Genomic DNA, 27,718 nt, shown 5'->3' with positions numbered 1-27,718 from the left:
CAGCAGGATCTGGGGTGAGCACCGCTCCAGGCAGCGCAGCGGACAGAAAGCACCCGGCCTCGCTCAGGCCTACGCACACGTGGGCCTTCCGTACCAGCAGACTGAGCGCCGGCCCACGGTCTGTGAGCAGGCCTGCCCGGGGCCACAGGCGGCCTGCGTGGAGGCGCCTCGGCTGCGTCCCCACGCTCACTGTGTACAGTGGGACGGGCACCTCTGCAGCCAGATTCCGCCGACGAGGACAGCAGCGGCTGGAGGGCTGCGGGCCGGGCACACTGGCGCGCAGTCCCGCACGGCGCGGTTACAGACGGACGGAGGCTGGCTGGGACGGAAGCTATTCTCGACACAGGACGTGCAGGAGGTCCTGGGTCTGTACCTCCCCATGCCAGCAAACTCCCTCTCAGGTGGACACACAAGCAACGGGGACTCAGACAGTCAGAGACGAGAGACACCCAGACAGACCGGCCTGCGCATGATCGGCTGCACGGCCGTGCGGACTGTTCTAGAGCTAGGGCTGGAGAGATATTTGCCTTCATCAGCTTCCAGGGGCTGGTGCGTCAGCGGCTGACCCAGGCCCGCGTCCTCCGTGCGCACCACCTGCTGCGGCTCCAGGTCCAGCATGGCCTCGGGGTGGGCGGGGCCGGCCGCCTCCCGCAGCTGCTCGCTCTCCATCCCCACCTGCATGTGCGTCGAGACGTGCACGCTCGGCTGGTCCCCGGCGCCGTCGTCCAGCGAGGCGGCTTGCTGGTGCTGCTGGAGCTGCTGGGCGAGCTCGTATCTTCAAAACATCAACGACAATCCGCACGGTTAAAACCCACGTCCACGAAGAACTGCTAGGCCAGCCGCCCATCATTACACAACATTCCAGAAAAGCATTTCATTTTGGAGCCGCAGTGGCAAACCAGTGGAAATGAAACGCTATTAACAATTTCAAAGAAAAATTAAGTTCCCTCGACTCTGAGTGCTTTCACGGACGGTAGGGGCACGAAAGCAGCCGAGGGAGGGCGGAGGACAACACACGCCAGGAGACTTCAGATGTAAAAAGAAAATTAAAAAGACACCGCATGTCTCAAAGTAAAACAGTCCCAGGTCAGAATTAGAATTAAAACTCATCCTGCAATGAGTTAAAGTGAAAAAGAACTGAGCAAAGTAAGACAGGGCCTCCATGGACCGATTTCAGTATCATGAACAAAGGTGGAGCGCAGACCGGGATAGAGTCCTGCGACCTGCTGTCCCTCATGGTCTGGGGCCACAGACCCCTCATCTGAGCCACGATCTCCTGGGTGACAGAACACAGACCAGGAGGCATGTACGTGGCTGTTCCTACTTTCTGCGAAACCATGTCCGCATCAGTATGTCCTCTGCATACAGCAAGTGCACCAGGACGTTTCCATCAAGGTTGACAATTCATATTTCAAAGAGAAAAATAAACAGTGAATTCAGTGAATGAGTCAAAGAACCTAAACAAAGCAGCTCCCACAATTACCTGACAAACATGCTGCTCGGGAGGGGCATGACCGGTCGGACCCCGCTCTATGGCACCAGGGTCAGACGCAAACACACTCCACCACTCGCCCGACTCCAGAACCTTACAAATCTGCCCACCTAGAACGCCATTCTTAATTCTAACAAAAGCTTTCGTCTTCATTTTCTAGTATCAGAAACAGTCACCTCTCAGCTACTTTTACTGAGGAAGGGGAGAAATGTAGTAGAGATACCAGGTATGAAAACATACACGGTGTCCCCTGGAGGCAGCAGTGCGAGGCCCTTCCCCCTGGGCTTCCGCACGGCCCCCCACAGGGCAGCAAGGGTGCCTTGCATGGGAACGTCTCTGCACTGCTACTACTTTCTATACTTTCACTACTTTGTATGCTTTTACGTTTTGTGCTTATTTGCAATGTAAGTCGGTATGGTATTTTAGGGATTCCTAGCCCTTCCAAAGAAGGGATGGAACAGGGGTGCTCCCCCCTGCCTGCAGATGGGACCACAGTCCATCCGCTCTGTAGGAGGAGACCACCAGCTCTGCAACACGCCAGACCCACAGTATTGACGCTGTCACCTCAAGTCACACACTCGTCTCCTAGAGTAACTGTGCCATGTGTCCCTCAGCATACGCCGTGACGAGCAGCGGCCAGTGGAACACTCCGTCTAACAGGCGGCACAGCCAAAACCAGCCGGCGCACTTGCCGGAAGTTCTTCTCCTGGCTGTCAAGTCCATGAACAAGGCCTGTGGGGGCACTCCGACACCACCTCAGCGGGTGCACGGACTTAAGAAGGCCTGAATTTCAGACAGAGAAAAGGTCTTCTTCGTGTGCCATTGGACCAGGTCCTGTCCAAACTCTACCCCTCCCAGCACGTGCGGCTCTTGGGCACCTAGTACAGCGAGCAGTGAGCACAGGGCCCTGAACATCTAGGCACCACGAGCTCCCCAGCTCAAACGCACGTGAAGCTCATTTCCTCCGTAAGATGCAGGAAAGCACAAGCTGGACGGAGAACTGGCGAGCGGCCCCCACGCCGACACCAGCACATCATACTACAGCAGCTCAACTCCTCAGCTACGTAATCATCTGTGCTAACATGAAAGAAGACAAGTCTTTGTCCTAAGTGCTTAGGCATCCATGTGCTTGGGCACCCAGAGGGGTAACACCAAACACCTGCCGAATGCTTCTTCTACCAATCTGGGGTTTGGTTTTGTCCGTAACACCAGGCAGAGATACCTGGGTTACAGGAGTGCCTGAAAGTCAGTGTTTTGGAGCTGAAGGTTAATATTCTTTGACGGTGGACCTAGTGACTCTTCCTTTCAAAGTCTCCCAGGATGTGGTGGCCTTATCCAGGCTTCCACTACCACACAGACCACCGTGGAGCCCCAGAAACACCCGGGAGGGAGCTCCAGACACAGCCAGAAAGGCGTTCCTGCAAGGGCCTCTTGGCTAACCTCCATCTGGAGACGGGACAGCCCTTTAACCAAGCACAAATGATGGATTTACGTGGTAACAAAAACATTTGTTCCTTTTAAGTCAGCAACACAGAACTGTGACCGTGCAGATCCATGGACAACATGCCCAGCAGTCACAGGGCTAGCTGACTACGGCTCCCCTCTGCCGTCCTCACGACCGGATGACAGCATCAGCCCAGTCTAGGGAGCGCGGCAGGTACTACTGCCTGTTCTAAGAGAGCTTACACACAGCATTTGGCCCAACACAGACTATCTCAATAACCCATAAAAAATAAAAGCATTCACGTTTCAGTTGTGGCTCTTCACAGAGCCTCGGACAACGATAAAAGTTTCTTCAGCCCATACACCTGAGCTCCACATAATACTACAGGAATCAAAGACAATGATTTCTTAGAAACACCCTCCACCACTACCTGGGAGTTAGAGATTACTAAAAAGTGACCATCAGAATCATACCTACCTATGGGTTTTCATGTGCTTTTTGCAATTTAGTGAGGTCTTAAATGTTTTCTGGCAATAGGGACACATATAGGGACGAAGGTCATTATGGATACCCATATGCCGCCGTAAGCTCCCACCAGTGGTGAAAGCTCCGTTACATATCAGACACTTGAAGGATTTTAGTCCAGTGTGCGTTCGGACGTGTGCTTTGAGCACTCCTGCAGAAACAAAGCCTCTTCCACACTGAGAACATTTAAAAGGCTTTTCACCTGTATGTGATCTAAAAAGAATAAAGATTTTCATGAATAAGCTTCTTAGGACTTTATAACGCTTTATACTCTAAAGAGCACTCGCACATTCTTTCACTTGAGCACCACTTTTTAAAGCTGAGCACTGAGAAACCCGAAATCCAGAGAGCTTGGGTGACTTGCCCGAGGCCACACAGGAGGCACAGAGCGGAGGCCCCTAAGCGCTACACATCGGCATGACATTTCCCCGTCCCTCGTCCGTCCCTCCTCGCTTCACTGTCGCTAGCACCAATCATTAGTCTCCACACGGACCACCACATGTGAAAATCTGCTCAAGTATGTAACTGTAACACGACAGACCAGGTACTGTCTGGCATGTCCTAGATGTTGCGAATGCTGGAGTGCCAATAAAACTCAGAGACCATTTGGGGCCACATACTTTAGTTGAGGCACTAAAAAGAAGATGCCCATCTCCGATAAATATTTTGGGGTCAAGTGCGACATTTTAAATACCCAAAGCGGACACTACCCTCCTCACTACCTCTCCACATCACCGGCTCCCGACATCACTGCATTTCCTCTACATTTCCGAGTCTGTTACCTTACCTGATGTGTTGTTTAAGGTGGCAAGATTTTTTATATGCACGATGACAGTAAAAACACTTGTACGGTCTATCTGCTTCGTTTACAAAATTATTATTAAAATAACTTTGAAAAAACTGGTTTCTTGGAATGGGCTGGATAAGACCTACAAACCAAAAGAAAATCAGGAATAATTCACTGTTAATGCCACTAAAAAAGGTAAACGTCAAAAAGCATCTGCTTTCCCCAGAAGACGAAAATTTTGAGGAGTTCAAGTATAGAGTCCAGCGTTGCCACTAAAAGCTATCTTAACTGTGTTAGAAAAAAGCCCATTGGGAAACACAAAGTTTATGGAAGACAGGTATTTTCCAACATAAGGACGCTCTGTGCATCACAGTTATTTCCTTTGGCTCTAGAACCAATTTTTAATGGACTCCTATGTCTGTTGGCATGGAACCTAAAGAAACTATGTCCCAAATGTAGGTTAATCGGGACACTCAAGCCCTGTTGTTCAGCGTGGAGACTGCGCCCTAACTACTGCAGTAAACTCAAAACACATGACTCTAACATGATCTTTTGTTCTAAAAACAAGTCAGCATTTTCATAAAAATGTTATTGAAGGGTTATTCATGGATCGCAAAACTGCTAACTTCAGTATTTCAGGCTTGACATACTTTCAGTAAAGGAAGAACCCGTCGGGTTGACTACGTAATAACACGTCTCATCAAGCCCGAGTTACACACAATTCTGGACAAACACACACCTGAGCCTTTGGAATCACCGTGCATCCCCTTGAACATGAAGAGGAGGACTTTCACGTCAGCTTCTCCTGGGCTGCTCCTCCTTCCCCCGGGACGGCAGAGCTGCCTGCCAGGACCTGGGCCCGGCCCCCAACCTCCCTGCTCCCTTCACTGTGCCAGTAACTCCCGTGCGAGGCTTCTCGGCAGACACCTTTTAGGTTACTCCCCCCACCCCACTCCTTGTACATGAGAAGCACCCCTCCCCCTGGTCATATGGGTCAGGTATTTCAGAATTTCTGAGAACTCCCTTCCCTGTCTGGTTAAGTCACTGGCCAGTCCTGGGGATCCTACTTCTCCAATGCCTCGTAAACCTGTTTCCCCATTTCTATTCTGCTGCCCCAAATCTCAAACCATGCAGAAAAAAATACCAAAGCCGGAGAGAACTCAGCAGCTCAGCAAAGCCCCATCACTCCTCAATCAGACTTCTGTCCTAATGCTTGCGTCCGAAGCCCATCCAGTTTTCAAAGGGAACTCAGAACCCTCCCTTGTGATCGGTGTTCAACCCCCACAGCACAAGCCCTTAAGCTGCCACGACCTTTCCCGCTTCTCAAGTCTCCGGGACCCGTGGAGCTGAATCAGGGCCATTCGGAGTAGTCTCTGAGCTAGTCTCCGAGCGAGAGTACCACTCACTCTCCAGCAGCTCCAACGCTGTCCTGTGCTCCTGGCTGCTTCCTGGCCCGTCGGCTCCCGCACACCCGTCCCAGGACCACATACAGAACCTATGGGGACAAACCCCCAAGGTGAGCCTCCAAATCTCTGTTCTGCTCAACCTTCTTCTGTCACTGAAGGAAGCAACGGGCTCACATGCCTTCAACGGCTTCCTACCAAGTACGTCATGCCCACGACTGCTCAGCTCGGCATCCCAGCACCGGCTCGCCCTCCACGTCCACCCACGAACCCTTCACGTGTCCCTCTCGACCCTGCGCTCTCGCTGTTTTCTGAGCAGACCCAGCACTTGTCACAGCTCCTTCCCCCAACCCCTGTCCCCACTCCCCTGGCCTTGGTGTGAGCACAGGACCTGTCCCAGGGACACAGCCTTGAGCCCATGACGGCTGTCGAGGACAGGTAAAACGACCCAGGAAATTCAGCGAAGAGAACGGGAAGCTCACGTGAACATTCTCCCAAAGGGCAACTGACAAGAGGGATGCGTCAGGTCTGGGTCCGCTGGGGAAGCCGCGACACTCGACGCTTACATAGGAGGTCTCTTGGGAGAAGCTCAACAGCAACCCACAGGCCCAGTGATTTGGGATCTTACGCAAACAGGTTCAGTAACTACTGGCATAGAAGTACCACTTAATTACAACTATAAACTCCAAAGCAGTAGTAGCTGATAATCCACTTTTTTGCTCCTTGTTGAACTCAAGAGAATGGCTTTGTTTTCCTTTTTAAAGATTTTTTTTTTTTTTTTTTCCAAGCAGACTCCACAGAGTGTGGAGTCCATTGCGGGGCTTGATCCCAGGACCCTGACCTCAAGACCTGAGCCGAACCAGGAGTCGGATGCTCAACCAACCAAGCCACCCAGGCACCCCTGAAATGAGTGGTTCCCATGAAAAACACCAATAAAAAATTTTAAAACTCAGTCCATAAGTAAAATGAACTGTATAAATATACAAATTTAAGAAACTAATTTTCTGTACTTTATTAGATAATACATACATTAAAAAGCAATGAGAAAGAAAAATAAAGTGAAATAATTTTAAGCAACTAGTTCTACAAATGCCATTAAATTTCTAGAAATAGGTAAAATAAATGAAATTCAAAGTAATTTCGAAAAAGCCGAGGTCCTCCAGAGGTTGTCTTGCATCTATTTTACTGGGGAAAAGACACTTCACAAACAGGAAAACAAGCTAGTGCTTTTGCCATTTGCTCACCAAAAAACACCAGGCCTCACGAGGAGGGGCCCGGAGAAGCTGCTCCCCAGTTACCAACGAGTGAGACCTGAAATCAGTTCGTGGAGTCTGGACTTCAGGGGAATGTCCTCCTAGAGCCCTGCACGGCGGAAACAAAGCCACTTGCTGGCAAGCCTGCGGTTTCACAGGAGCGGTCAGGCCTGGCCCCGATCCCGCTCCACTGGACAGACAGCCCCGCGCTGCCCGCCCACGTCGGCCTTTGCCAAGCAGCCGGACGCCAGAATCGGACGGCGGGCCCTCACGCGGGCTGTCCGCCCCGGCCCTCACAGCTCCCGGCCCCTCGGAGGCCCACTCTGCGGGACACGTCTGCTCTACACAGCGTCCCCTCCAGCCACCTACTTCTGTAGCAAGCCCCCAAGCACACAACTGTTTCTCCTGTGCCTTCTGGAACCCAGGTTCTCCAACATATATCGCTTCACAGAATGTCTAGTTCATCGTTTCTTTTCCATACCCGGGAGTCTAGGTCAACACTGCGTCCCTGGAAGCTGGAACTCACTTCCGGTGACTGTTCTGCTGGGGGTTGAGCAGTCCTAGCCTTGCGCCCGAGCCCGGCTTGGGTCTCCCAATCTGGCGTCACTTCCTTCCCAATCCTGCCTGCAGGAGGAGCCGGGTCCCTGTGTCCCACTCTGACGCAGCCCGTGAGCGCTCCGGGGCCATCTCAAATACTTAGGAAGCGTGAGAAGAAACACCAGGGAAGCTGCTCTCGGAGACGACTGCCACTACCAGTTGTGTGCACGCTAACAAAAGAGCTGGTTCTGCACAAACACAGGTGCGATCGAGCACACACACTGTTCTGGTCAGACTGCGTACGGAATCACGTCTACGGCCCTCCCCAGTCAATACACGGGACCCCATGTTCATCAACCTTCCAACTTCCGCAAGGAGCTCCCCTGGACTGGTGTGTCCAGCTCACTCTGCGGAGCTGTGCTCCCCTACTGTGCTGCGGTGCACAGCGGGGCTACACGGCTGCTTACCTTGGTGATCCCCGAGCCAGGGCTAGCAGCTCTAGGGGGCTGTCCAGGCAGATGTACTTAGAAACAGGGCCCTAAATGGTCCTGAGCCCTTCACAAGTGGGGCGGGGGTCCACTACTTGGAGCTAGCAGGGCAGTGAAATGACAGACCTCATTTTTCAGATGCTTTGTCAGTTCCAGTGATTTTACAAATATAAAGTTCTGTTACATAGTTGGGCTAATTACCAGGTCTCAAACTTTGAGGAAAAAACAAGACAAAGGGTGAGCAAACACATGTAAACATGCTACAGTCTTAGTAGTAACATGTCGTTCCTACTAGACCATCAGTCGATACATATAAGGAAACTACTAATCTCAAAGAAAGGCACGAATAAATTCCAGTTGATTAATCTTGTGTTTCAAAAACAAACTGGAAATGTCCTTAAAACTCCCTAAAATTCCAGGACACCTGGGTGGCTCCGTTGGTCAACTCTGACTCCTGGTTTTGGCTCAGGTCCATGACCTCGGGGTCGGATCAAGCCCTGCGTCAAGCTCTGCGCTCAGCGTGCGATCTGCTTGAGAACCTCTCTCTTCCCCTCTTGGCCTCCCTCCCTCGCTCTCTGAATACATGTGTACACGCAGACATACATAAATCATAAAAAAGAACCTTTCTAAATTCCTCCTATGACAGAGGAAAAAGCTTTATCTTGTTACATCATTTGGGGAAAATATATTTAAATCTTAGAAGAGCTTTCATATATTGTCAATAGCAAGAAAATGCAAATACAACAAAATAAGAAAATGATGACAAACAACACATTATATATCACATATAACATGTAAAATAAATAATGAGGTTAGACAAATGTGCTTAAAAAAAGCAAGATAAATGCTCTAATATCAATATAATTAAAACATGAATATAAACTCAGAAGATCAATTGTGACAGCCCTGGGGTTTAAAATAACACTTTCTTGGTTTCTGGCTCACTTTCAGAGAAAAGGTATTTCAAATATCTGTGCTTCCCAAAATGAAAAAACAGGGACACACACACACACACACGCATACAGTCATCTACAGGGGCAAACAGCGACTTCCAAGAATAGGTACGTATCAGTCGGTGACTGGGAAACCGAGGAACAGCTCCGTATGAGAATCTCTTTCCCTCAGGTCCGGTCCCCCCAGTTCTCCTGAGGAACCGGCGGCGGCGTCACTGCAGACGCCGAAGGCAGGGAGCAGCGAGCTCCGGCTCGCGGCTGCCGACACGGTTCCCACAGGAGACTGAGCTAGTATCCGTCCTCCCATAAGGAAACAATTAAAGGAAAAGAAAGAAAAGAACGAAAGAACACATTCTGCTTGTGACGGGAAGCCTCAGGATTCAGTCCCTGCCCAAGCCTCCTGTGCGGCCCACAGCTCAGCACGGCGCACCCCAGCCCCAGCCGACCCCTTCCTCCAATACCCCTCCGCCCCTCTTCTGGCAAACACAAAGTGGACCTCTTGTTCTAGGAGTTTTTTTGGTTTCTTCTTTTGAGATTCCGCATGGAAGGGATCATACAGCATCTGCCTTTCTGCCTGTCCTGCTGCACTCAGCAGTAACACCATCAAGGTCCATCCACGCTGCTACAAATGGTAGGATTTCGTTTTGGCTTTTTTTTAATGGGCAAATAATATTCCAAAATTTCTTGACCTATTCAACCACCGATAGACACTTAGGTTGTTTTTGTCTCGTGGCTACTATAAATAATTCTGCTATGAACACAGCGGTGTGGCTCTCTTTCGGAGCTAGCGTTTTCATGTCCTTCGGATACAGTTCCGCAGTGGATCACATGGTAGTTCAAGTTTTAATTCTCTGAGCATCCTCTACGAACTTTCCATTGCAGCTACACCTACTAACAATCCCACCAACAGTGCACAAGGTCTGCTTTCTCTCCACATGTAGCTCAACATTTGTCATCTCTCATCTTTTTGATGAGAAAAGCTGTGAGGTGACACCTCACTGTGGTTCTAATTTGCATTCCCTACAGACCAGAGGTGTTAAGCATCTTTTCGTGTACCTGTCAGCCTTTTGACAATATTCTCTGGAGAAAAGTCCATCAGGTAGTTAATCCACTTTTTAATTTTTTTTAATTAATGTATTTATTGGGTTTTTTTTTTCTTTTTTGCCATTGAGTTGCATGAGTCATTCATGTATTTTGGATATTAACACTTTGTCAGGTACCTTGATTGCAAATGATTTCCATTCCACGGGCTGTCTTCCCACGTTACTGATGCTTTGTGTTGCTGTGTGCCGACTCTGTAGTCTGACGTAGTCCCACTTGTTTTTTATTTTGTTGCGTGTGCTTTAGGTGTCCTATCAAAAACATCATTAACAAGACCCAGGTCAAGGAGCTTTGTTCCTTTGTTTTCTTCTACATCTTTTATGGTTTCAAGTCTTACATTTAAGTCTTTAATCCATTTTGAGTTACTCTCTGTAAGTCATGTAAGGCAAGGGTGCCGTCTCACTCTTCTGTGTGTGAATGATCAGCACTAAGGCTGAGAGACTGTCTTTTCTCCATTGCGTGTTCTTGGCTCCCTTGTCAAATACTAGTTGACCGTACACGCTTGGGCTTATGCCTGGGCTTTCAAATGGACTCCAGTTTGTTTTTGTGCCAGGAACGCAGACTAGCAATGAGGACAGCTTTACAGTATAGCTTGAAATCAAAAACATAACGTCTCCTGCTTTGTTCTTCTTTCTCGTAATTTCCATGGCTATTCAGGTTCTTTATGGTTCCATATCAATTTTAGGAGTGATTGTTCTACTTCTGTAAAAAAAAACAATGGAATCTTGACAGGATTGCACTGAACCCACAGATGGCCTTGACAGTACTGACATCGTGACACTGTTAAGTCTTCCAGTCCATGAACATGAGCTACTTTTCCATTTATTTGTGTCTTCTTCAACTTCTTTCATCAGTGTCTTTTAGTTTTCAGGTACAGATTTTTTATCTCCTTGGTAACTTTATTCCTAAGTATTTTACTGTTTTTGATACTATTGCTCTAATTAAGACTTCCAGCACTGGGGCGCCTGGGTGGCTCAGTGGGTAAAAGCCTCTGCCTTTGGCTCAGGTCATGATCTCAGGGACCTGGGATCGAGGCCCACATGGGGCTCTCTGCTCAGCAGGGAGCCTGCTTCCCCCAACCCTCTCTCTGCCTGCCTCTCTGCCTGCTTGTGATCTCTGTCAAATAAATAAATAAAATCTTTAAAAAAAAAAAAAAAAAGACTCCAGCACTATGTTGAATAGGAGTGGTGAGAATGGGCACCCTTGCCTTGTTTTGATCTTAGAGGAAAAGACGTTCCCCTTTCACCATCAAGTATATTGTCAGCAGTAGTCCTGTCATACACGGCCTTTATTATGTTGAGAAATGTTCCTTCTTTGCCTAATTTGTTAACATTTTCTATCATGAATAGATGTAGATTTTTGTCAGATGTCTTCTCTGCATCTATTGGAATCATATGATTTTTCCCATTATTTTGTTGATGTAACATGTCGCATTGATTGATTTGCGTATGTTGGACCATCCTTGCATCCCTGTGATAAATCACAACTAATCCTGGTGAATGGTCCTTTTAATGTGCTGCTGAATTTGGTTTAGCAGTTTTTTATAGAGAATTTTTACATTTATGCTCATCAGGGATATTGACCTAGTTTTCTTTTCCAGTAGTGTCCTTTTCTGGTTTTGGTATGACGATAATGCTGGCCTTGTACAATGAGTTTGGGAATGTTCCTTCCTCCTTGAATTTTCTTGGAAGCATTTGAAAAAGTTGATGTTAATTCTTCTTTAATGTTTGGTAAAATTCACTAGTGAACCCATCTGGTCCTGGACTTTTCTATGTTGGGAGACTTTTGATTATTATGAATTTGCTAAGACTTTGTTTTGTGGGCTAACATATGGTCTAATCAAGAAAATGTCTGATGTATGCTTGAGAAGAATGTGTCTTCTGCCGTTTTTAGTTAGAATGTTCTGTATATGCCTGCTGGGTCCGTTTGGTTTACAGTGTTGTTCAAATCTGCAGTTTCTTATTGATTCTCCACCTAAATGGTCTGTTCATTGTTGACAGTGAAGTATCCGAGTCCTCAATGACTACTGTGTCACTCTTTATTTCTCCTGTTGGCTCTCCGTTTCTGCTTTACATATTTCGGTACTCCCATGATGGATGCACGGATACTTACAACTGCTCTATCTTCCTGATGTACTGACCCCATTATCATTATATAATGACCTTCTTTGTCTTTTTTCTTTTTCCACGATTTCTACTTTAAAGTCTATTCTGTCTAAAAAATAATAATAATAAACAATCAATAAGTAAATAAAGTCTATTTTGTCTGATGCAAGTATAACTTACTTCCCCCTTTTTTTGTTACCATCTGCTTGAAATGCCTTTTTCTATCCTTTCACTCTCAGACTATGTGCATCTTTTCAAAGCTAAAATGAGCCTCTTGGAGGCAGCACCACTGGGTCTTGTTTTGCTGTCCTCTCAGCCACTCTGTGTCCTTTAATGTGAGGATTTAGTCCGTTTACATTTAAAGTAATTATTGACAGGTGAGACCTTACTAATGTTGTTTTGTGAATTGTTTTCTGAATCCAATGCTCCTTGTTTCTTATTCTGTTGTCCTTTTTGTGCTTTGATGCCTTTTGGAATCAGTATGTTTAAATTTCTTTATCATGCTCTTTTGTGTAATTATTATAGGATTTCCCTTTATGGTTACCACGAGACTTAGACAGATTACCTTAAACTTATAACAACCTATTTTAAATGGATGATAACTTCAATAGAATTCATAAATTTTACATTTTTACTTCTCCTCCCCCTCACATTTTAGGTTATTGCTGTTATAATTTATATGTTTTTTGCATTATGTAATAACCGATGGTTATTTTTACTATCTTCTCTTTTTTTAAACTTTCAAATGAGAGTTGTAAGTAAAGTGCACCACTATAACCATATTGCAGAATCTAACTATGATTGCATATTTGCCATTACTGATGAGATTTATGCTACTTTCTATGTCTTTATGGTGTTAATTATTATTCTTTTACTTCCACTTGAAGAAATCCATTTAGTGTTTCTTGTAAAAAGATCTGGTGGTAATGAACTCTCTCAGCTTTTTATGATGGTAATAATGAACTCCCTCTGAATATTATGATCACCTTGACTCCAATACCTCCCCAGTCTGCACATAACTGTATTTAAAATTTAGCTCTTGAGTTAGAAGAAAAAACATTTAGAGTATGAGACAGCATGTCTAGTGAAATACAATTCATAACATGCAATAAATTTCACATTATTCATGTTCAGTAAAAATTCTGGTGCTTGAGAAAAATAATTACTGGTGCTTGGTACCAAGACACAGTGACTACTTGAAAGTCATGGTGTGCTCTTCCACACTTCTGTGCCTGTGTGTGCAGTGGTAATGGGTGTGCAGAGGAAGTGAATTTTACTGAACACGACTCTGGTCTAGAGGTCAGAAGATGCAGATTGTTGTTCTACCTTGAGTACAAACTAGTTATATAACCTAAAACCAATATTATAATTCGTTTTTACATCTGTACAAATGAGGAGCACAGAGAGGTTTTAGAATGACTATTTTTATGTCCTACACAGCTCTGGAAGTTTTTATGACCATATGGTACTACACCACCAAGAGTGTTCCCTTAATATGCAGACTAAATGACTCGGTACTATTGTTTTAATGCATTCTAATACTTTCCTAAGTGACAGTCTTATTCTAAATGACATGCTGTGTTTTAAGTAACTAGGCTGAACTAGAACAGCTCATCTCCCAGTGAAGTCAAATAATTGTTAACTATCTATGCTAAAACTCTCTAGTCACATTTTTATCCAAATCTGCCCCCCAAAGGTTATTCAAGTCATGACCTTTCTATAGAGCCCCAAGGAGCTCAGAGTCTGAAAGAAGAGACAGACACAAATACAAATCATAATGAAGTTAAGCATGAAAATAAATGCTTGCGATATTTCACACTTCACAATGTGAAGCCACCCCAGGAGTCACTTCCCTCAGGTATCTCATTCAGCCTAAACCAAAAGAGAATTCTGCTTCCACTAATTAGGTCCAAGTTTTGATTAACAAGCATCTGTGAGTCCAACAAGTGAAATGTACCCCATTTTACCCATGGAAAACATCTGAGGTATTAGGACTGCAGTTTAACTCAACAAGAGTTTACAGACTTCAAGTCAAGAAACCCACAGGTGTTTGATTTGATTAATAGCAACCTGAAAAAAACTGGTAACTTAAAGGTAACTTTCAAACATGAAGGCTAATTCTAGGGCCGCTAAATAAACATTGAATTTATTCTGACTTTCAGAGATGTTTCCACATTTAGGTAGAGCACAAACCAGTGAGAACCTACAGATTATAGTAAAGATTAAATACACATTAAGTAAAATGTGTCTGTTGCTTTGCTTTGTGAACTACCAAAAGTGGACAAGGACATCAAAGTATTCTAACTTCCCATGGGAGCTTTAATCAGCTTCTAGGGTTTCAATAACTAACATGCTAAGAATCACAGTTCCTCAGAAGCTGAGAGGACCTCAGACATAAAAGCATCAGAGAACAATACTTTGGGGAGGATGACCTTCAACTTGTCTGTTTTGGAGTTTTCCACTTCTTCTACAATCAATTTTAAGTACATTATTCTAGAAAAGGTCCACATCATCTAAATCGTCCAATGTGTTAGCTAACTGAACTACAGCTACTACATCTAGTATGTCCCAGTATGCTTTCCCTGATAATCAAAAATTGTGTCCTGTACAACATCTACTTTTGAAAATTTTAATTTTTTTCTATCCTAGGATTTGATCAACTTTCTATTTCACGTATATTTAAAAGAGTATGTATTATAAAGTAAAAGCTATAAAATAATTCTTTTCACATGTGAACTTCCAAGTCTCTCTAGTCACTGTTCCATAAAGTTGCTCAGAGGATCTTTCACTATACTTTAGAATTTGAATATTTCTCTTTTCTTCTAATTTTTCTTAGTTTATATACTTGATGCTATGCTCCTACATAAAGATTCACGATTGCTGATCATCTTATTAGCAGATTATAATTTATATTCATCTAATATATCTCCCTTTATACCATTTAACCTTTATATTCAGTTATACATTGATGTTACTTTTGTTCATAGACTCTGAACTATCTTGCCTGGGACATAATGAAATACAGATACTGCACAAAAAGAAAAGTTTTAGCACAGAGTTCAATGAAATTTCTTTAATTTTGTTTAGCACTCACAAAAATCATTTTTCAAAAGATTCTCATAAGCAGTGTTTTCTTTTTAGAAACAAGTATTTTTTTTTTCAGTTAACAAAATTGTACTTTACCTTGATTATAATAACTGAGACTAAAAAAGCCTTATAAGCTGGAAATTTTTTCTTTTAGTTCAAAGATTAAAGCAGCCATAAAATATTAACTGGTTCCATACTACGTAGGGATCTTAATATAAAAATAACAGAAGGCACCGTGTACTTCACATAAAGAGCCCTTGTCCATGCTGATAGCTCTACTGAAGCAGAATTTTTCTTCAGTGAGAACTTACATGCTAATACCTTCACTTGTACACATCATTTCTTCCTTAACCAAGAACACGATTTGAGCAACAGTTCAGACAGAACTAAGATTTTCATATTGATCGTGGAACATACTAAGCCATAAAGCAAAAATGCCGAACAAAAACTACATTAATACCCTGCTTAAAACTATGTAGACTGTAATATTTATATGATCCTTGCATCGTACGAAGGGGGAGAGAATCTTACCTACGTCAGTTATGAGAATCGGCTCTTGCAAAGGAATGTCGGGGACTGGAACGCTGGCCTTGCCGACTCGAACCTTTGCAGGTTTACGCTGGTGTCTCATCTTTCTTAACTCCGTGTGTTTGAAGTGAGAAGCGATGTGAGTCTTCCTATGGCCTGAGGTTCGAAACTTTTTGTCACAGTGAGGACAAGCAAAAGGTCTGACCCCTAATAAAAATGAAAGTACACCACAGAATTATTTAAAGAAAACACATCTTAACCATTAATGCCAACATAAACATCTGGTATTTTGATACTGATTTGTATATTCATCATGTCACGCTTGTAATTTCAGGGACGTTATCCATGAGAGTTACCTTCCCTTGTTTGCATACTTAGATGTCAGAAGAGCATTTTAAAGAACAATTTGTTAACTTTGCATCGTAAAATATTTCAACCTGAAATAGATAAAAAAAGATGCTCAAATATCCAGTCCCTAAGAACACTGGGGGTGTGCGCCGGCGCTCTCTCGAGCCGTCGTCTGTAAACGGGAAGGACAGTGGCCGCGTCAGACAGGCCGCCGGCGTCCGACACACCCGGGTCTGCACAGCACCAGCAGCTCTGCGCGCTCAGCAGACGAGCGGCCGACGGCAGGTTGTTGCCCACCGGGGACAAAGCCGCCGCTGCTGACCACGACAGAAACGGGCTCCACCGTCAGTGCTCTCTCCTTCCCTTACAGTCTCATCGGTGAATGAAACTGGAGGCGCCTGAGAAGGGCACAGGACAAAACTCAAACGAAACCAAACATTCAAATCTCCACCCCAAGGTCAGTTCGGCCCAGAAACCCCGGGCCGTAGGGGACGTGACCGCTGGTGGGCCTGGGGCTCCCTGCAGGAAGGAAGCGGGTAAAAAGGTTGAGAACAGACGGCTGGGTGCTGGGTGCGTCGCACAACTTCTGAACAAAGTGAATTCTGAATTCACTTGGAAGAGTAAAGTTGGTCATTTGTGAATTACACCTCAATAAAACTATTAGAAAATTACTGTCTAAATAGGAACGTTTTCAGACCTCAATACCGATGACAAAATATCCGAACGGTAGAGCAGGTTTCCGGTTTTCCCTCGGCACCCAAGGCCTCCGCACCAGCCCCCCGAGGTGTCCCTTCCACAGAAAGGCCCAGCTTCCGCACGCGCACGCGAGGTGGCCCCCGAGCTCCCCACGCAGCCGTCTGCTGGCCGCGCGCTCCTCCCCGCGTGGTGCTGCTCCCTGCTCCCGCTCAGAGCCGCCGGCTCCCCGTGCGGGACGCGCCGTGAGCCCGGCCTCCGGAAGGGAAGAGCAAACCCGCACGCGGGACCAGGAGCCCTCGCAGCCGCCGCCACAGTCCGCAGACCCCGTGAGCCCGCGCCCCCGAGCGCCCCGCACCTGTGTGCAGACGAATGTGCACTTTGAGGCTCCCCGACGTGGAGAAGCTCTTCAAGCAGTACTGGCATTTGAACGCCTTGACGCCCGTGTGCGTTTTGATGTGAGCGGTGAGGGTGCTCTTCACGGCGAAGGCCCGGAAGCACTGGGGACACTTGAAGGGCTTCTCATGGGTGTGAATGCGGATGTGGCGCACCAGGTCGCTCGGCTTCCGGAACTCCTTGGTGCAGTAGGGACACACGTGCCACCGCACGCCATTCTCCTCGCGGATGGAACCTGCAGCCAAGGGAAAATCACACACAGCCCAGCGCTGGTACCAGACATGAAGGCACCCGAATGTCCCTGCAGGGTTAGGGTCGGACGACACACCATCCCTACGAGCGGCTACACGCTTTTTGCCACCGCAGAAGATGGATGATCAGTTAGGACAAAGCTTACAACTTGCACGAGCACTGAAATTACTGCAGACTGTGATTTAATTCTCAGAAAATCTGACCAGCTCCATGAGAACACTAATCACAGCCTGAGAGGTCAGAGCGCTAACCGCAGGGGAACAGAAACCAGCCGCCGCACAAACGCAGCCCGTCGGGAACGGGAGGAAAAGCAGATGTGAGCAAAGGACTCCACGACCAGCTCCAAGAACACGGAGCGAAGGAAGAAGCTGGAAGAAGCATTGTCGCAACCGACCCGGTGTCGTGACCAAAACGCAACACACGTGCAAAGAATTCGGAGATGGTGGGGGCACCTGGGTGGCTCAGTGGGTTAAAGCCTCTGCCTTCGGCTCCGGTCATGATCTCAGGGTCCTGGGATCGAGCCCCGCATCGGGCTCTCTGCTCAGCGGGGAGCCTGCTTCCCCCCGACCCTCTCCCTCCCTGCCGACACATCACCTCTGTCTGTCAGAGAAAGAAAGAAAGAGGAGATGGGGATTTTTCATGCTGCACAAAGGGATCTGTGACTGGGTACGACAAAGAAACAGTATGAACGACACATAGGAGTTTGTGATCAAATATTCTTGTAACTTTAAGTATTATATTTTTAAAGATGTTATTTTTTATTTATTTGACAGACAAAGATCACGAGAAGGCAGAGAGGCAGAGAGAGAGAGAGGAGGAAGCGGGCTCCCTGCCGAGCAGAGAATCTGATGCGGGACTCGATCCCAGGACCCTGGGACCAGGACCTGAGCCGAAGGCAGAGGCTTTAACCCACTGAGCCACTCAGGCGCCCCTAAAATTTAACATCTAGACTTAACTTTTAAAAAACTGTCTAAAAACAGGAGAAGCTAAATAAACGTATCTCAGTACAACATCTGACTTAATAGGAAAACAGGAAAGTGAATCCTATTATAGCCAAGAAAAAGTCCACTTTCCCTGCCATGAATTTACTGTGTTCAAGTGATACACACCAATGAAATTAGGTAATATATGGAAATATGCAGTATAAACTATAAGAAAAAGGTAAAATTAAAATTATTATTTACAAATGATCCAATTATATGCCTTAAAAAACCTGAACCTAAGAAATAGGCCCCCATTTTAATACCTGGAAATCAACATCATTCCCAGTTAACAAAATCCAAAAGAAAATTTTAAATTACTACTAAAATATGAAAAAAATACAAAGAAAAGATCTGAATAAATGGAAAAACACACTCCATTCTTTGGTACAAAGATGAAAAGTTATGGACATCAATTTTCACTGGTTAAATCACATATACATATACAAACGCCAATAGGAATTTTTTAATAACTAGAGTTCTGGAACTTTGGAAGACAATTGTAAAGTACACGTGAAAAAGTAAGCATGTGAAAATTGTCAAAACTACACTTTGAAAATGGCGTAACTGGGGAGGACGAGGCGTGCTAGCTACAAGGCACACGGCAGAGGTGCCAGAGCACGTGCATACAGACAGATCCGTGCCCAGAACAGTGCAGACAAAACGCGCACAGGGGCTGCGGGTGTAAAGAACGGCATGGTGTCACGGCGTGTGGACAGCAGGTGTCTGCCTGGGAACAAAAAATACAACCGAGTCAAAGATTTAGTTTAAAAGACGAAGGTCGGAAAGTGCCGGATAACAGGCTATGTCCCGTGACATCAGCATCGAACTCTATTACACAAGTCCAAAATCCATGACAAATTTGGCTATGGAAGAACAAAACATCTCTCCGTTTTAACTCAAAAAGACAAATAAGAAGAGAATGTATGCTCTCAAAACCCTGTCGTCCCTAATCCGTTACAGCAAATCAAAGTCTGGAGTCGGCCGGCTAACAGAAAACGCAGGGGACTATTAACGTGAAAAGCTGCTCAACCTCTGACTCCTCACAGGAGAAATGAAATTAAAACCACAGTAACAAACCATTCTGAACCCACCGATGCGGAGAAAGGACCTCCAGATTTGGATAACAACCCGTTCGAAAGGCTACAAGCAAACAGGTACCCTCCCCCTGCCCTACTGTCGTCCGGAGAACAAACAGACACAGTTGCACGGAAGGAAAATCAGCAATATCGACCACAATTTTTCAAATACGCACAGATTTCTTTTCCTTTGTTATCAGGCATGTGAGTGACACAGACAATGAAGTCCGAGTAAGTCCCATGAGTGGCTCGGTTTTATCGCCGTCCTGTTGGGGACTGTCCCGTGAGCCCTGGACAGTGTGGCACACTGACGTTCGTAGAGGCGAAGGATTTGTATCAGTTTATTATCGTCTGTATTAGCAAAGCCTGCAAACAACCTAAATAATTACTTACCCATGAAAGGGAACAATCCCTAGACATTTAGTAAAATAAGGTATCACGTGGAAAAAAAGTAAACTGCAAAAAAGATATACATACGGAGTCTGCCCACACCTTGCTACAACCCAGTGTAATGCACAGTATAATCGCCCTCACTGGTTTAACAAACACAGCCCCGTGGCCACCCAGGCCCTGGAGAGGGGCCCGTGGAGGACAAGGACGAACAGGGGGCCACTCACTGTACACTGTTTTAGATCTTCCGAATCATGTGCCGTGAGCCAGTCTCATCCACTGGAAACAGTAATTTTAAGGTGTCTGTCGTCCTTCCGGCAGTCGGTGACCACGAGTCAGGGGCTGTCCTGCGCGGCTCCTGCCGCTCGGTTCTCTCCCACTCATCCGGGCATTGCCCCGTTTCAAAGATGACAAAGCCGACATTTTATTTTGTTAAAGTATTTTTTTTAAGTCCTCTCTATACCCAAAGTGGGGCTCGAACTCATCATCACAAGGTCAAGAGTCGCAGGTTTTACTGCCTGAGCCTACCAAGAGCCCCCAACGCTGACACTGTCAAGGTCAGCTGACTTGCCCCAGGTCAGGTGCCAGTCAGTGGAAAAGTCCAGGCACATACGGAAATCTCCAGTTCCAGGGTCTGAGAATCGTTTTCTCAGAAACCCTATCCTCCGGCCCCGCTCCAAGGAGAGCGTCCACAGCACACCCTGTGTCACTGCGGGCCTGCTCCTGCTCCTGCCCCTGCGGGGACCCAGGACACAGAGCTCCACCTGTGCGGGGCTGGGACCTGCGCTCGTGGACAGGGCAAAGACTGTGCAGATTCGTCCCGGGGGCGGGAACACGGGAGAACGCCTGCCTTCGAGGGGGCCTGGCTGGGCGGGAAGGGTGCGCACCACCTCTCAGGGCTGGGTCTGAGCGCCACATCAGGTGAAGAGATTACGTAAGAATAAATAAATAAATAAATCGTAACCCCAAAAAAGTCTGCACTGGAAAGAAGCAGGACCTAACGGAAGTGCTTTTACCAGGCAAAGAAGCAAAAGCCAGGTGTGACGTTCCGGGAGCTTCAAGCTGACGGTGGCCAGAGCGCGAGACGGCATGTGGGGTCAGCACGACTTGGAGCTGGGTACGGACGGGGTAAGATGCCGGAGAACCTTCGCGCCATGACAGCTGTGCCACCGGATGAGAACAGGGATACTGACCACGCGTCTTCAGACACGCACAGATTTCCCTCGGTTATCAAGCCCATGAGTGACAGCAGGGATGAGACTCGGAGGACCGCGGGCGTGTCCTCCTCACTCCTCAGTCGCTCCACGCAAGGGCGGCTCCTGGGCACGCGGCCAGTTCCCTCTCCAGCGCCCGCTGTGGCCGTGGTGGAAAACAAGGCGGACAAGGGGAAGGGACCCTGCAGGCGGGAGGCAGGACGAGTGACAGGAAGACGCCTGCTGAGTGGTCAGTGGGGCCAGAGGGCACCCCCTGTACTCAGAGAAGCCCGAGTTCAACAGTGGGGATGGACGGACGGGCTCTCCTGGGGCCACATCCACATGCTGGCTCGGACCCCAGACAGGGGCCTGGCTGCTCTCCAGCAACTACAGATCTCCCCAGGAGCCGCAGGTGCGTACGGAGGCTCCCGCCCTGGGACGGAAGACAGGCCCAGAAGGTCACTCTGCTTTCAAGCAGCAAAACACCAAGTTAAATGCCCATCCTCAGACCGAACTGTTGTTCAGCGGCAGCCACTGGGGAGACGCGCACATCCTGGGGGTCGGGTGCAGACGACAGAGCTCCAGAGCCCGCCCTATGAACGCAGTAAAGCGGCCACGTCTCCCTCACTCTCGTCACCGAGTACTCCACGAGGTGGCCGAGTCCTCAGCGGCTGGGGCCCGACGCAGCACACGCAGGGGAGGCTGCAGGATGCTGGAACTGACTCGCCGCGGAACCCCATGCACTGGTGGCATCGAGCTGCCGTGTCTTACAAACGCATCAGGGCGCGCTCAGCAGTGACATGTCAGCGCCCTCGAGTGGGTGGGCGAAGGTCCCTCGCGCAGCCAGCAACAGACTGCGTGGGCCACCGGCCAGCAGACTGGCCCAGGAAGAGCCGTGCGGCCACGCCCTTGGCACGGCTCACAAACAGGGAGACTGTGGACAAAATGAGCCTCGTGAACAGTCGCTCCCAGTCTCCTGGCCTCTCAGCATCGATCGGACAGTCACCTGGCCTTTCGGCACTGATCGGGGGCTGCCACTGACCCCCCGACTAGACTCTCGGCTGGAACCGGGAGGGGGCGGCAGCCAGGCCGGGCTGGACTCCATGAGGCACGGGGAGATGGGGCTAGTGCCGGGCTGAGGCTCCGACTCATGATGGCGACGGCATCTTCTCCAACCCAGCCAGGTTTCCTCGGGTCCCTTCACATCCGGAAGCTGCCCACAGCGCGGGGCGGCAGACGCTGACAGAGGCCACGGCACCAGATGCGACGCAGAACTTGGAGCCTGGAAACGAGGGTGGAGATGAAGCCACGTCTGCAAGCGACAGCCAGAGCCAGTGCAGGGCACGGCCGGCCTCCCCAGCGCCCACGTGGTCTGCGGCTGAGCCGAAAGCAGGGCCGGGGGTGGAAGTCGGGCAGCATAAACCTGTCCTCCGGGGCTCCTCCGGTGGCCAGAGCTGTCCCGGTATCGCCGCGCTCCCTCTCCCACGGCGCTTCCCTGGCCCGCGCTGTGTGCGCAGACGGGCAATCGGTAGGGGCGGGTTAGAGCTCGGCCGAGACGGGGCTCTTCGAAACCGTGACTGGATGCGGAGGCTTCCGCTGCGGAACCCGGCACACCCGTACGGGCCGACGGCCGGGCTGGGTCACTGGCGTCTGGGGCATCCGGTGCAAAAGTACAAGCAGAACCACCTACCTGCTTCCCAAACTCGTCGAACCTCCCAACAAGCAGAGGAACCTTCTCCCTGAGGATATTCTGAACAGAATACGGGATTCATCGGAGCACTGAGCGCCGGAGAATAGGGACGGGTCCCCACGAAGCAGCTACGACCGCTCCCAAGCTCGAGAGAGAGCCGGAATGCCGCTGCCGCCGGAGCTCACGCAGCAGAGAGCCAGGCCTTCGGGGTGCCATTGCCTGGCTGCGGCTCACGGAGAAGCGTCAGATTCCTCAGAAGACCCGAGCTGGCCGAGAGGAGGAGGGGCGCGTGTCGCCAGCAGCGGAGGCCAGGCTCCTGGACGGGCCGGTGGGGCCCACAGAGCTTCCCACAGCAGAATGAGAACAACGCGCCGGTTCCGAAGGTTACCCGGCCTGCTCGTGGACACTCATGTCGGTTCTCGCTGTCCCTTCCGAAGGGACACTCGGAAGGGGGGCTCCCGCCTTCCTGCGTCCTGTAATCGAAGACGCTCTCTGGCCCCAAACACCTCCAAGCACTCGCTCCACGACCGACGTGGAAGACTTCCAGGAGTTCATGCTTCCATCCACGCACAGATCACGGGCAAAGTAAGACACGGGTCTCCTTGTTTATACCACGGGTCACGCCTCTGCTTCCAGCGGTTCTGGAAACACGGCTCTGGGAAGAAGCGGCCCGTCTGCGGCTTCGGGGAGGAGTCACTCCGCCTTCCCGCGGCAGTGGGATGCGCCCCGTCGCAGCAAGCAAGGTGCACGTTACCAAGGAACGGTCCGATATCCAGACCGCACCGCGCAGAGGACACGTTCTCTCACCCTCTGGAAGCTGGTACAGCCCCCGCGAGGCGAAGACGGACCAGCGGGGCCCGCTGATTTTGTTCCGCGTGGCTCCCAGCACCTGCAGAGCACGCCTCTGAGCGGACAGACGCTCTCGTGAGGGCTCCAGCCGTGGCTGCCACCAGCCTGGAAGGGAGCTCAGCGCGCTGGGTCTGCAACAGGAACACCTACCCTCCCAGGGAGCTGCAGAAGTTACTGAGAAGTTTTGGAAGCCCTCCAGAAGCCTGACGCTGAAGTTCTTAAAAATGACTCAAAGGTGTCCCTACAGGGGCGCCTGGGTGGCTCAGTGGGTTAAAGCCTCTGCCTTCGGCTCAGGTCATGATCCCAGGGTCCTGGGATCAAGCCCCACATCGGGCTCTTTGCTCAGCAGAGAGCCTGCTTTCTCCTCTCTCTCTGCCTGCCTCTCTGCCTACTTGTGATCTCTGTCAAATAAATAAATAAAATCTTAAAAAAAAAAAAAAAAAAAAAGGTGTCCCTCCAGAGAGCTAAGCCGTCCCAGCTGTTCTCCCTGTGCCCGCCAGGGAGCTCAGTTAATGGCGGATGAACAAGCAATTTTTCTGTGCCATTCACACCCAGCTTTCAACACTGCTTTGAGCTTCCTGCAGGATACGCATGATGACTTTTCTGTAAAACAGGTGTGTTTCTCCCTAAATACAGCAAGTGACAGCAAGAGAAGTCGCTTACACGCCAACTCAAACCGTTACACAGAACAATGCTGTGCAAGTGTGAGGGGAGTACAGTAACCACAAGTAATGTTTTCTCGATAGTACTTCACGTTTTAACACCTGTGTACATTCTATAAAACAGGACGGTTTTATAATTTAACTGATTTAAAAGTAAGTACTGAAATTATTCATTTTCAATGAAAAGGTGTATTTTATTAAGTAAAATTGAAAAAAAGAATATTGGCCAAGGAAATTTAAAAATGTGTCTTAAAGAAAAAATAAAGGGAAAAAGACAGGGAGAGGGAAGGGGAAGAGAGAAAAGCCAGAGCAACATGGAGGCCCGGACGGAAGACACGGCGTGCTCACCACTAATCCATCAATCACCGTGATGAGGTTAAAAGAGAAAAACATACGATCATAGCAAAAGAGAAAGAAGAGGCATTTGATAATACTCAACATGAGGAAGAAAACAAAAGCCTAAATAAACCAGCAAGGGAAGGCGCCTCCCAAATCCAAGAGCTTCTGTGAAAAGTCAAGAGTAACGTGTTTCCACCGTGAAACTTTAGAACCAGGACTTTAGAGTCAGGACGGCAGCAGACCAGTCTCCACAGCACAGGCAGAGGTCCACACCAATGTGCCAAGAAGAGGAAAAATGTCACTATTCATACACAATCTAGTATCTACGTGAAAAGCCAACGTCATCTCCAAACGGCTACAATTAACAACAGAAATTCATGGGTTGCTGGTTCATGACCAGTCTACGAAGCCAACCGTCTTCCTATACACCTACAGCAAACAAAACCTGCAACATACAAGGAGTTTACAGAGACAAAAAGATAAGATAGAAGAGTCAGTCTGAGAAGACTTGCAAGAGCTTTCCGTAACAAGAGACGCCGGCAGGAAGAGAAATGTGGTCATGGACACAGAAACTATTTTACAGAAACCAAATTCGTCCAACCAAGACCAAGATAATCTGAAAGAGAATGAAAACTAAAGCCCACCCTGCTGATTTCAAGAGGTATTTTAAATAACGGAGACAGTGCATGGGTATCCACACAGACTGGCGAGCGGGCACAATTACAAACCCAGAGCTTAGCCACACACAGAGACAGAAACCAGATCTCCACAAACCTGGGATCACGTATCAGAGACACGTTCCCACAACATGCTGCCAGATGACTAGTTACCACCCAGGGATAAATAAGATTCCAATCCCACCTCTTATGCATAAAAATGAAGTCCAAATAAACTAGTGAACTGAATGTAAAGCCAAAGTTCTAATACTTCTGTTAGAACATACGGGAGAATTCAGGGGAGCCTGGGGGTCTCAGTCGGGTAAGCGTCTGACTCTTGATCTCAGCTCAGCTCTTGATCTCAGGGTCGCGAGTTCAAGTCCGTCACTTACTTAAAAAAAAAAAAAAAAAAAAACCAAATAGGGGGAATTCAATGTGGGTAAAGGAAAAACGTCTTACATGAAACACAGAACACACAAACTATAAAGAGAAAGACAGAAGGAAAAGAACAGACGGCAACCAGGGCACAGCACCCTCATGGAATTATGTGCTGAATCATCAAGAAAAGACTAAGTTACGAAGATTGTGCTCCAGTCTAAGAAGATAAAATCCTCCTGACCTTTAGAAAGATTTTCACACAAACACTTATGCCATCAGGACAGCTGCACTGAAGTAAAAATCTCTACTTGTCTATTCATCAAATGACATCTAAACGAGAGTGAAAGAGAAGCTACTTCTGGAAAAGGGATTTGAAACCCACAAATTAACAAAGAAGATCCAGACCGTATACAGAAGCTCAACACATCAGTCAAGAAAAGACAGGATCTCTGTGGAGACAGTACATGAGCCTCCAGGACCCTCCCAAAGGCTCAGCCAGGAGACAGGAGCCCCCAGTTGTGCTCTCAGGCCCTGCGCGGTGGAGTTCTGTGTGTGTGTGACTACAACCAAACACACCCTTATCATTCCATGTGCAGAAGATGTTCGTGATATATCAACCGTATTTAATGCTAGGAGTGCGTAAAACAATTGTTAATACAGAAAAACACACAAAATGAAACTGTCAGAACGGCCCTTGGAGCGGAACGCTCTCCGCCGCGCGTCTCTCACTGAACACCCTGTGCTTCCTCCATTGCCAGGAGGACTGGACTCGCCCCTCCCAGCTGAGCAGAGCTCTCACTCTCTCACTGTGGCCCGCAGATCTCTCCTACCTCAAAACTCAGGGCACACCTTCAACTAACAACAGGCCTCTGTGGCCACTCTCTGCCGTCTCTGCTGCGCCTCGCGCGCATGCGGACCACTGGCACCTCAGAGCTGGCTGTCTTCCTAGCACTTCATACCCGCGCTGCGTTATGTTTACTACGAATGCGACTCAGCTTCAAGCCACATCACCATTAAAAAATATTAAAGGTCTTAAGTAAAAATAATATGTATATTTAATTATAAATGACAAATAATTCAAAACAAAACCTAAAGAAAATCTCATAAGCTCTGAATATTGTACTATCAAAGAATTATACACAAATGAGATAAATCGTGGAATTTTCAAACCTAACCCAACTACGCTCACACGAATGAGTCTTTTTAAAGTTTTCTATACTGTATTATACAAAAGCATAATACAAAATAACAAGTAATTTAGCTGAACTATGAATACAGAAACTCTTTATTCGTAAGGCACATCCTCCAAAGAGAAAGAAAGCAGGACCGAAAAGAAAGCATCAGTCTCTTGAATTATCCAAAGTAGACCTAAAAATCCCAGAGTGTTCATGCAGGTTAGTTTTAGAAAAAGTACAATGTTGGCTAAGGTTCTTACCAAGAATGACTTTATACTTAATTCTTTGGCAGTGATTAAGGTCATGACTGACCAGAGCCCCAGAAATGTCCAGGTCACCTGCAGCAGAGTCAGAAAGCAGGAGCAGGGCAGGTACAGAGACCTGGAGCCCACACTCGAGGCGCAGTGAGCACCGCTTCCAAGGCCGCTGACCCGAAGGCCCACGCGCCGCAGTGGGCCACGAGGATGCCGGCCTCTCACGGCAGGACCGGAGCTACGTTCGGGCTACGTTTTCCCCATCACAGTCTGGTCTAAGAAGGTAAAATCTCTGTGGTCTGAATAAAGATTTCCACAGAGAACAGCTATACCACTGTCATCCTTAAAGGAGGAAGTCACCAGCTTTCCAAAACACCTTTCTTTGTGATTTCAAAGAGCCAGTATTTCACCACAACAAATTTCGAACTTTGTTTAGTTTTAAAGATGATCTATATGTTCTAAATTATATGGAAAATATAAAAGCATTTGTTAAATTTTGAATGCATGCGGAAAATACCTCTTGAAATAAGAAGCCGAAGTCTACTAAACCCCCCCTTTCACTGAACGACGTCAGCCGAGTAGGGCGGCGCCAGGGCAAGGGCCGCAGGAGCGGGGACACGCAATCAAGGGAGTCAGAAGCCAGAAGCCACTCCGAAGAGGCTGTGCTCACGGTCTCCTCGG

At 47.9% G+C, this 27,718-nt stretch overlaps 1 protein-coding gene across 3 annotated transcripts in view; it reads right to left on the bottom strand.

Annotated features, from left to right (window-relative positions):
- Positions 1-27,718, bottom strand: part of ZNF236 (zinc finger protein 236) — a 102,510-nt gene that overhangs the window by 41,936 nt on the left and 32,856 nt on the right. For all 3 annotated transcript variants that reach the window (XM_059409843.1, XM_059409845.1, XM_059409844.1), the window contains 5 exons: positions 17,103-17,375; positions 15,707-15,910; positions 4,249-4,390; positions 3,414-3,674; positions 528-775 (listed from right to left, as the gene is read on the bottom strand). In XM_059409843.1, the coding sequence (XP_059265826.1) occupies positions 528-775; positions 3,414-3,674; positions 4,249-4,390; positions 15,707-15,910; positions 17,103-17,375 (1,128 nt within the window). The remainder of the gene's footprint in view (positions 1-527; positions 776-3,413; positions 3,675-4,248; positions 4,391-15,706; positions 15,911-17,102; positions 17,376-27,718) is intronic.

The sequence above is a fragment of the Mustela nigripes genome, chromosome 8 (genome assembly GCF_022355385.1).
Source record: "Mustela nigripes isolate SB6536 chromosome 8, MUSNIG.SB6536, whole genome shotgun sequence".
In the NCBI taxonomy this organism is placed as follows: domain Eukaryota; kingdom Metazoa; phylum Chordata; class Mammalia; order Carnivora; family Mustelidae; genus Mustela; species Mustela nigripes.
The sequence above is the reverse complement of the archived record's forward strand: the minus strand, read 5'-3'. Positions and strand labels throughout refer to the sequence as shown.